General features: G+C 45.6%; 1 protein-coding gene across 1 annotated transcript in view; it reads right to left on the bottom strand.

Moving 5' to 3' along the window:
- Nucleotides 1-1,409: 1,409 nt before the first annotated feature.
- The window catches only part of LOC311238181 (WW domain binding protein VOPP1-like), a gene marked incomplete at its 5' end in the record, with an annotated part of 154,615 nt that continues 144,722 nt past the window's right edge, over nucleotides 1,410-11,302 (bottom strand). Inside the window, one exon of the mRNA XM_084326196.1 lies at nucleotides 1,410-1,660. Coding sequence (XP_084182322.1) covers nucleotides 1,464-1,660 — 197 coding nt within the window. The 3' untranslated portion in view covers nucleotides 1,410-1,463. The remainder of the gene's footprint in view (nucleotides 1,661-11,302) is intronic.

Here is an 11,302-nt window from a genome sequence, read left to right as displayed (position 1 = left end):
CATGACACGGTTACTCAAGATAATCCACACAGACCTCGTTTTGTGAGCAGTTTCATGCAGGAACTATTTTCTACTAAAGTACACACACCCGCCACAATAATGAATGGGGAGTGTTTGGAAAACGAGTGCCATTCATCTCCACTTGTGACGACGGCACATCATCTCTACCGCAGATCTCTCCAGAACTATCACACCGAGATTATCTGGAGGGATAGAAGAGGGAGAGATAGTGTTTCTTTGAATTGTGGCACTGCCCGTTTAAAACGTCTCCTGTCCAGCTCCTGTACAGGAAGTGAGGAAGCAGCTCCAGTTTACACGAAGAACGGAAGGCCAGGTGGAACACAGGGTGCACACAGCCATGTAATACAACTCTGGCTCCAACATACATACAGCTAATGTCAGAGCCAGCAGACTGTTGTTGGGTGCAAAGTTTCAGGGTTTAGCTATAGTACATGTTGTATGCGCCCCATGTATCGCCACGCATTCTGTCTCGACAGTATTTGTATTTTATATTGTGTATTTATTTTACTTCTGTCTGTCTATCTGCCCAGGGACTGCAGACGGAAATTTGCTGAAATCTTGTGCAATGCACCTCCTCTCATTAATTGAGATGAATGTATGTTCATGGGGGCATTACCTTGTGATTTCGGCCTTTACAAATAAATTTGATTTGATTTGATGTTATACCTATGTCCCTGACAGACTAAACAATAAACGGACTAAACGCTGAACAGAAGTCACGGTGATGCCTGGAAGTGGCGTCTCTCCCCAACCTCCTCTACAGGAGCCGAACAGGGTTACGTTTGTTACAGATGTGTCGCATTTGAAACAATGTCTCTACGGCTGTGTGTGAGAGAGAGAGAGAGTAGAGAAGAGGAGCGAGGGAGACGAGTGGCGGTGAGTGGGTTGTGTTTGCCAATGGACAATAGTCTGGTCTAAAACCTAGAGATGCAGAAGTCCTTTATAGTCTTTAAAGTCCAAGGAGGCTAATTGTAGGTCCACAGAGAGGACGAGCATCCTCTCCAGTCTTCAGGCAAGTGCGCGTGTGTGCATGTGTGTGTGTATGTGTGTGTATATGTGTGTATATGTGTGTGTGTGTGAGTGTGTGTGTGTGTGTGTATATGTGTGTGTGCGTGTCTGTGTGTATAGGAATCTAGGCTAAGTCCTTAACAAAGGACAACAGACTGTGTACAGTCTTTTTCAGTGTCAAAGGTCCAAAAAGGTTAAAGACAGATTAAGCACAGTCGCTGTGGCCTCCCCTTCCTCTCCTTCCACCGGTGACGGAGAAGTTACCGACGTCACCAGACCGGAAATGGGACGGAGAAGGGGATCCGCACGGACGACTACCACCTCGCAGCTGCTGGCCCGGCCACCGACCGCCGTCTTCTTCCCCCCTCCCTCGCTGTTTCCCAAGTGATTGTCAGCCATTTTATTATTAGGTTGCCTGCTTCCGGTCGCCGGTGCTATTTCTTGTCGGCGTTGGCGTACAGCTGCTCGTAGGGCGGCGGCGGGTGGTTGCAGTAGGAAGGGGGCGGGGGATAGGCCGCCATCATCATGTGGGCGGAGCCAGGGTAAGCCGGGGTTGCCATGGGAACCCCCGGGTCGCCACCCGTCATTCCGTTGACACCGAATCCCTGCATACTACCTGGTTGCTGGGATACTAGAGACAGAGAGAGAGAGAGAGAGAGAGAGAGAAACAGAAAGTGATTAATATAGATGGGTTTCTCTGCAACAACATCACAACAGAAATGAAAACACACAAGGGTCCAGAATGCTATGGCGAAACGATTTGTCTGTGCAGTAAATTGGTCTGTGCTCTGGTAATTGGTCATCATTGGTAATTGGACGCAATCGGTGCAGTCGGACCCACTTGGCTCACACCATATTATTATTTGTTTCAACGTTCGGATTGCGATACATTACACAGGAGAGCATAGTGAGACAGATAAGAATACACCCTGAGCTTCCCGTCTCGGTAAAGCACATTAAGTCAGAGCGGTATGAGCGGTGTGACATGTGTCTGCCCTGAGTACAGGCGACAGGAGACGATAGGAGTCGCCTTTTGTCTGTGCTAGTTCTTTGATATTGGATTGGTGTGTTCTGACCTTTAGTGTTGTTTGTTCATAAATCTGACTGCTCGAGGGAAATAATAAGTCCTGGAGTCTGCTGGTCCGGGCCTTGAGGCTGCGGTACCGTTTGCCGGAAGATCTCAGCCTTGGGATCCTTCCGGCTTTGCTGAACCGCAGATGTTCTGGGCATATGACTCTTTGTAGCGCTTTACAGTTGAGGGCAGAGCAGTTTCCATACCAGGATCGTGACATGTTCCAGAGACCCAGCTCTTCACCGAGGACAGTTTATGTAATCAGTTATGGAAGGGTACCATTTACCATACAATTCTTTACCTTCTCAGTTTCAAATTTCTCTCCCAAACCTGCATATTGCACCTTTAAGTCTTTATCTTTTTTTGTAGCACACATTGCTACATTGTCATGTCGTCCTTCCCCCCAAGGGCAGCCGGGAGCAGACATGGGCTGTGCGTGGGCCGCGCCCGGGGACCAATCCAAGTGCTCCTGTCTGTCTTCGTCAGGGACGCGATGGTGTTAGCGATCTGTTCTGCATGTTTTCCCATTGGGTTTATCTCATTTTCTGGAGGGGAAAACCCTTGCGATCGTGGGGAGATCCACACAGAAAGCCTGGGACCTTGTGTACCTGGCAACCCGGCAACCTGGTCCCCAAGTGGGATTCGAACCCAGGACCTTCGCGACAGTGTTAACCACTGCACCACTGTACCGCTCACACCTGCATATCGCACCTTTAACACCTGCATAGTTCACCTTTAACACCTGCATAGTGCACCTTTAACACCTGCATAGTTCACCTTTAACACCTGCATAGTGCACCTTTAACACCTGCATAGTGCACCTTTAACACCTGCATAGTTCACATTTAACACCTGCATAGTGCACCTTTAACACCTGCATAGTTCACCTTTAACACCTGCATAGTGCACCTTTAACACCTGCATAGTGCACCTTTAACACCTGCATAGTGCACCTTTAACACCTGCATAGTCCACCTTTAACACCTGCATAGTGCACCTTTAACACCTGCATAGTGCACCTTTAACACCTGCATAGTTCACCTTTAACACCTGCATAGTGCACCTTTAACACCTGCATAGTTCACCTTTAACACCTGCATAGTGCACCTTTAACACCTGCATAGTGCACCTTTAACACCTGCATAGTGCACCTTTAACACCTGCATAGTTCACCTTTAACACCTGCATAGTGCACCTTTAACACCTGCATAGTGCACCTTTAACACCTGCATAGTTCACCTTTAACACCTGCACAGTGCACCTTTAACACCTGCATAGTGCACCTTTAACACCTGCATATTTCACCTTTAACACCTGCATAGTGCACCTTTAACACCTGCATAGTTCACCTTTAACACCTGCACAGTTCACCTTTAACACCTGCATAGTTCACCTTTAACACCTGCATAGTGCACCTTTAACACCTGCATAGTTCACCTTTAACACCTGCATAGTGCACCTTTAACACCTGCATAGTGCACCTTTAACACCTGCATAGTGCACCTTTAACACCTGCATAGTGCACCTTTAACACCTGCATAGTGCACCTTTAACACCTGCATAGTGCACCTTTAACACCTGCATAGTGCACCTTTAACACCTGCATAGTGCACCTTTAACACCTGCATAGTTCACATTTAACACCTGCATAGTGCACCTTTAACACCTGCATAGTTCACCTTTAACACCTGCATAGTGCACCTTTAACACCTGCATAGTGCACCTTTAACACCTGCATAGTGCACCTTTAACACCTGCATAGTCCACCTTTAACACCTGCATAGTGCACCTTTAACACCTGCATAGTGCACCTTTAACACCTGCATAGTTCACCTTTAACACCTGCATAGTGCACCTTTAACACCTGCATAGTTCACCTTTAACACCTGCATAGTGCACCTTTAACACCTGCATAGTGCACCTTTAACACCTGCATAGTGCACCTTTAACACCTGCATAGTTCACCTTTAACACCTGCATAGTGCACCTTTAACACCTGCATAGTGCACCTTTAACACCTGCATAGTTCACCTTTAACACCTGCACAGTGCACCTTTAACACCTGCATAGTGCACCTTTAACACCTGCATATTTCACCTTTAACACCTGCATAGTGCACCTTTAACACCTGCATAGTTCACCTTTAACACCTGCACAGTTCACCTTTAACACCTGCATAGTTCACCTTTAACACCTGCATAGTGCACCTTTAACACCTGCATAGTTCACCTTTAACACCTGCATAGTGCACCTTTAACACCTGCATAGTGCACCTTTAACACCTGCATAGTGCACCTTTAACACCTGCATAGTGCACCTTTAACACCTGCATAGTGCACCTTTAACACCTGCATAGTGCACCTTTAACACCTGCATAGTGCACCTTTAACACCTGCATATCGCACCTTTAACACCTGCATAGTGCACCTTTAACACCTGCATATCGCACCTTTAACACCTGCATATCGCACCTTTAACACCTGCATAGTTCACCTTTAACACCTGCATATCGCACCTTTAACACCTGCATATCGCACCTTTAACACCTGCATAGTGCACCTTTAACAGTGTAGATTAATTAAGTGTGATGCAAATTGGAAAAGCAATTCACCACCTTTTGAATTCTAAGGTCTCACAGAAGAAAATTAAGCAATTCCATCTGCTGTTGAAGTTGTTACCCATATGTCCCCTGATGATGGAAACACAAATGAGAAACACTATTGATTTTATTTATTTGCTTATCAAAAATAGAGAGAAGGAGAAAGAGAGAGAGAGAGACACTTACATCCACAAATTATTGGAGCACTTCAAGCAGTTCAGTTTATTGCTTGGCAGACTGATAGAAAGAAAGAAAGATCCAATTTATTTCAGCCCACAAATGATGGAGGTAATCAGAAGATTTTGATTGGCTGCCCTACTTTCTCCCGTGATTGGCGGTTTCGATAGACTGGGGGGTCATGGGGGTGGTAAAGAGACGGAGAATATGCAGGGATTGGGTGTCATTTCAGGACTTCGTTTATAATTTACATTTGGATGGTGAGGCAGACCAACAACGTTTGAATTTGTGTCGAAGGAAGTTGTATTTCACATTGGGAGACTCAACAGACCCGTCTTGTATGGAGTTTGGATTCCTCCGCTAACTTTAACACTTTATAAACATGATTCATGGTAATGTAATTTCAACATTTTCTTTGGCTATTCCCACGTGGCTCACATGGCTCTTTAAAAATAAAAATATATATACAGTATATATAAAGACATATTGCTGACTGCTGCTTTTAATGCATTGTAAATCTAGATTCAAAGTAGTCAGCCTTTTCCATATCTTGGGATATGTCCGTTCCGCCCAGTCAGTTTGTCTGTCTGTACACAAACGTTGAGTGGTAGCCTTCTATTGGTGTAGTTCTGATCAAATCAAATCAAATCAAATCAAATAAAATTTACACACCTTAATGTCCCCATGGGCCTGACACGTCTTCTTTAAACAAGTCAAGAAGAAACAAATAAATCAAGAATGTTTGCTAAAGTGGTAGCCATGGTATCAGTCTCTACTCCTGCATCTATCCTCCATTATCACTGCAATAACATTACTTTAGTGGAGTGGTATAGCAGTACTGTAACAGTGGTGTAACAGTGGTGTAATAGTGGTGTAACAGAGGTGTAACAGAGGTGTAACAGTGGTGTAACAGAGGTGTAACAGTGGTGTAACAGTGGTGTAACAGAGGTGTAACAGAGGTGTAACAGTGGTGTAACAGTGGTGTAACAGAGGTGTAACAGTGGTGTAACAGTGGTGTAACAGAGGTGTAACAGAGGTGTAACAGTGGTGTAACAGAGGTGTAACAGTGGTGTAACAGTGGTGTAACAGAGGTGTAACAGAGGTGTAACAGTGGTGTAACAGAGGTGTAACAGCGGTGTAACAGTGGTGTAAGAGTCGTTGTGCCCATTTGAGACTGAAAATAATATAAGAAGAAATTAAAATAATCCGTTTCATTACATATTGCTGGCTGATGTAGTACTTTTTCAAATACACGGTACTACCAAATACAACACACATGTGGTAAAAATATGTAACGTTAAATTCTTTTATTAAATTCAAATTCAAATTAAATTCACCCTGCTCATATTAAAATGGTATTCCTAGGGACAATGTCCTTCTTGTAAACCAAGAAGTCACACAAGAGGGACACTTGCACTGGAATTCTCCTATAGTATTTCTAATGTAATTTGTATGTCTTTTCTTCTGGCGAGGAGGCCAGTGGTATGCTGGTGCTGGTATACTAGCCAGCTTCTCTCCTCTGCTCCGCCAGCCGTTCTCAAGGGGACAGCTATAATAATGTGCAACACAGATCTGTGTACAGCACGGCTCTGCCTGCTGCAGGAGGGACAGTGTTATATGGCACTCAGGAGGCCCTGATACAGACCTACACTGTGGGGATATGTACTGTAGTAGAGAATCCATAAACCATCCGGTCCTGTTGGCCTGAATCATGATTTACTGAGCCGGGGCGACCTGCACCACACTCAGTCTTCACACACACACACACACACACACACACACACACACACACACACACACACTATCTCTCTAACTCACTCACACACACACACACACACTGCAGCTCTCTAACTCACTCACATGCGTGCACACACACACACACAGACACACACACACACACACACACACACACACACACACACACACATGCACACACACACACACACACACACACACACACACTGTCTCTCTTGCTCTCTCATACACACATGCACACACATTGTATATCTCGCTCATACACACACACACTGTAGCTCTCGAACTCACTCACATGCGTGCACAAACACACACACACAAACACACACACACTGTCTCTCTTGCTCCCTCATACACACATACATTACATACACACACGTTGTATATCTCGCTCACACACAGACACGCTCACACACACACACACACACACACACACACACACACACACACACACACACACACACACACACACACACACACACACACACACACACACACACACACAGTCACAGTACCACCAGGGCCCAGTAGCTGCTTCACAGGGACAGTACCACCAGGGCCCAGTAGAGTCTGCTTCACAGTGACAGTACCACCAGGGCCCAGTAGCTGCTTCACAGTGGCAGTACCACCAGGGCCCAGTAGCTGCTTCACAGTGGCAGTACCACCAGGGCCCAGTAGCTGCTCCACAGTGGCAGTACCACCAGGGCCCAGTAGCTGCTTCACAGTGGCAGTACCACCAGGGCCCAGTAGCTGCTTCACAGTGGCAGTACCACCAGGGCCCAGTAGCTGCTTCACAGTGGCAGTACCACCAGGGCCCAGTAGCTGCTCCACAGTGACAGTACCACCAGGGCCCAGTAGCTGCTTCACAGTGGCAGTACCACCAGGCCCAGTAGCTGCTTCACAGTGGCAGTACCACCAGGGCCCAGTAGCTGCTTCACAGTGGCAGTACCACCAGGCCCAGTAGCTGCTTCACAGTGGCAGTACCACCAGGCCCAGTAGAGTCTGCTTCACAGTGACAGTACCACCAGGCCCAGTAGAGTCTGCTTCACAGTGGCAGTACCAGAGCCAACTCAACCGCAAGTACTTGGCTGTCCCTCTGCTTAACCCTACAGTATAGTTGAAACCAGGCTAATTAGCCTCGTTCACATGGCCACCATATACCGCTTGATGTGGTGGGAAGATGCAGAAGTGCCCGTTCGCTTCGACGTTATATAAAGAAGAACCGAAACAGTAATTACAGACCAGTGTGAATGACCTTTATTTCCAAGACGAAAACGAGACGATAACTGAATAAGAATGACTTGGTAACAAAAACTATGATGAAATGTATAATGCATTTTTTTCATCAATGAATAATGGCAAAGACTTAACGAAAGGACAAATCATTTGTCTGATGTATATTTTATGCATGACCTACATGCACTCACGTTGCGAAATCTGAACATACATTGCATGCTTCTTCTGATTGGGTGAACCATGGGCTGATCTAACGAGGTGTCGCCCGAGCTGTGTGGAGGAGAGGAGAGCTCCAGCCCTGTGATGCATGTTGCACACAGAGACCTGCCTGAACGCAGACCAGAAGGGCCATCGCCTGCATAAAACAATGTGTGTATTTAGTCTATAGAGAACACGTTGATGTGTAGTGATAACGGTATATGTTGACAGAATCCACTCATTGCCCAGAGTGTTGCCCATTTTGCTTTGTATAGCAAGCGATCCCGCAATACAGTTAAACATCATTTCACCGGTGAAACCGATCTTGGCTTTCATTCAGTGTAGGACTGTCCCCGACTAAGGATTTGGATAGTCGACTATGTTTGGCCGAAATTAGCCGATAGTCGATAGTGGGGGATGCTTAATGTCTGAAGGAGTCGACTGAAGGCTTCTTGTCCTCTGCAAAAGCATGCAATTGGTCCACTGATGGATACATCTTGATAGTTGTCTAGTCTAGTGTGTTCATTAGATGGGTAAAATCCTCTTTCAGTGCCTCTGTGCCTATTTTCTTAGGCAGTTAGCCTCTGGTATGCATGCCATTAGCGTTAGCCACGCTTCTAGGCCTCTTTTCTTTTGGAAAGAATGATAAAAAATACATATATATATTTTTTTTGTATTCGACTAAGAGGTTGGCAGTCGACTACGGCTCCTTTCGATCGATTAGTCGACTATTCGACTAATAGGGGTCAGCCCTAATTCAGAGCATGAGGGAGACGGCAAATAATGGGTGGATGAAAAGTGCTTCTTGAGGGCTTTACGCGACGAGCACAGTGCACCACTCTACACTTCATCCTGAAACCCCCCTGCCCCCCTCCCCCCTCCCCCATGCCGCTGCCACGACACCTGCATTTCCCCCCAAGAGGATTAATAAAGGAACGTCTTATCTCATTCCAAGCGTTCTGGATATTGCTTTGACCACAGGGCCCTAGTGCCCTACCTATGCATGCTGTATGATTAAAGGCATGCAGTTCGACGTTCTTCAGAGGAAGAATGTAGGCGTGAAGCGCGTCTAAAATCATCTGTGTGCTGGGATGAAAGGCTACTGCAATGATTTTGCAAAAAAAAAAAAAAGAAGACAAAAATGCATTTGACTAAAACGAGACTAAAACATCTATAGATTCTGTTGGCTAAAACTAACAATAAACCAAATGACTAAAATGTGACTAAAACTAGGTGTAACTAAGACTAACGTCACTAAACTAACATTTTAATCAAAGGACTAACACTACATCAAAATCAGCCGCCAAAATTCACTCTGTTACAGACTCTTTATTACCTGACTCTGATTGCTTTTAAATGGCGTAGTTCTTTAATAAATAACGTTAATAATGCTGCCGATGGACAAAAAACATCCTGCTGCGTGACTCACGTGGGAACAGTTTCCTAAAACAATTTAATTTGTATCATCTTAATGCTAGAATAGCACGTTTTTTAAATTACATTTGTAGCAGCCACAACGTGGGAGTCAGTCATGCGCTTCTTCTGGTTTTCCCATCCTGGCCATGAATAAGGCTAATTAGAGCCACAACAGTCATGGAACGGGGGTGTAAATAAAGGGAGTGCAACTCCCAACCTTAAAAAGTACCTATCTAAAAGGACTGCAGCATTAAAGGTTTCCAATGGAGCTTTTTTCACCACTAGTTAATTAAGTCAAGTCGGCTTTATTTATATAGCACGTTTACAATGACTAAAAGCCACCAAAAGTGCTTTACAGGTAGAACACAATAAGAAAAAAACAGTACAGTAACAAATGTAGTTGACAGGTGGCAGGCTAACTCTGATCAAAGTCCACAGAGAAAAGGTGCGTCTTAAACAGCTGTTTAAAGGCCTCTAGGCTCTGGGCAGATCTAATGTGGGGGGGGGGGGGGGGGGGGGGGCTGTTCCAGAGCCGAGGGGCTGCAGCAGCGAAGGCCCTGTCCCCCCTGGTTTTGAACCTGGTCCTGGGCACCTCCAGCAGCAGCTGGTCAGCAGACCTCAGGGCTCTGGATGGGGTGTGGTGGTGCAGGAGCTCAGCAGGTACAATGGAGCCAGCCCCATTCAGAGCTTTAAAAACAGTCAGCAGTAATTTAAAATCAATAAGGAGACGGACGGGGAGCCAATGGAGTGAAGCCAGAATTAATGGAATTGGCTCTATGGTGGGGCCCCCAAAAATTGTGTATCATGTGTTCTCGGAGGACGTACAAGTGCACCACAAGCACAGGGTATGAATGAATCATTGTATTTATTATGTAGCGCTTTTTTTTCTAGACACTAAGTACTTTACAATGTAGAGCGGGAAATGACCTCTTTCACCACCTATGTGTGGCATCCGACCTTGGACTTCCTGGGCTTAATGGTTACCATACACTGGTACCAGGCAAACAACACACATACATACTGTACATAATGGCTGAAAGACAATTAAGGAGAGGGATGATTAGGCCTTGATGTCAGAGACCTGTTAGGGAATTTGGCCAGGAATGTCGGGAAACCCTACTCTTATCGATAGACGCTCTGGATTCTTTAACGACCGAATTCAGTCAGGACCTCAGTTTAACGTCTCATCCGAAGGACAGCACTCGCAACCTTATCGCGGGGCCTCGAACCCGCAACCTTCCAATGATGAACCCGGAGCCCTATTCATGTAGCCACACTACCGGACAGGCAGATGCGCTATTATTACAGGTATAATAGACCGTCTGCATTCATTTGCTCCACTTATCTCACTGGATAACACTTTACATTTTGTAGAGTGAGAGAGAGAGGGAGAGAGAGAGAGAGAGAGAGAGAGAGAGAGAGAGAGAGAGAGAGAGAGAGAGAGAGAGAGGAGAGAGGGAGAGAGAGAGAGGGAGAGAGAGAGAGAGAGAGAGAGAGAGAGAGAGAGAGAGAGAGAGAGAGAGAGAGGGAGAGAGAGAGATAAATGCATAAAAGACCCACTATATATACAAAACTGAAAACTGCACATCTCTGGATTTTCTCAAATCACAATTGACAAGCTCAACTTTCAAAGACAATGAATAAACCTATTTCAGTTTAGCAGCTGCATGTTGCATCATTGCACAGTATCAGAATGTGTGTGTGTGTGTGTGTGTCTCTATCTCTCTCTCCATCGCTCTCTCAATCTACCCCTACAATATGTAACTGATGATGAGGGTGTAATCAATCACAAAATAATCTTTCAAAACGATGTAGTTGTT

Source organism: Notolepis coatsorum (genome assembly GCF_963971535.1).
Source record: "Notolepis coatsorum genome assembly, chromosome: 12".
NCBI classification, from domain to species: domain Eukaryota; kingdom Metazoa; phylum Chordata; class Actinopteri; order Aulopiformes; family Paralepididae; genus Notolepis; species Notolepis coatsorum.
The sequence above is the reverse complement of the archived record's forward strand: the minus strand, read 5'-3'. Positions and strand labels throughout refer to the sequence as shown.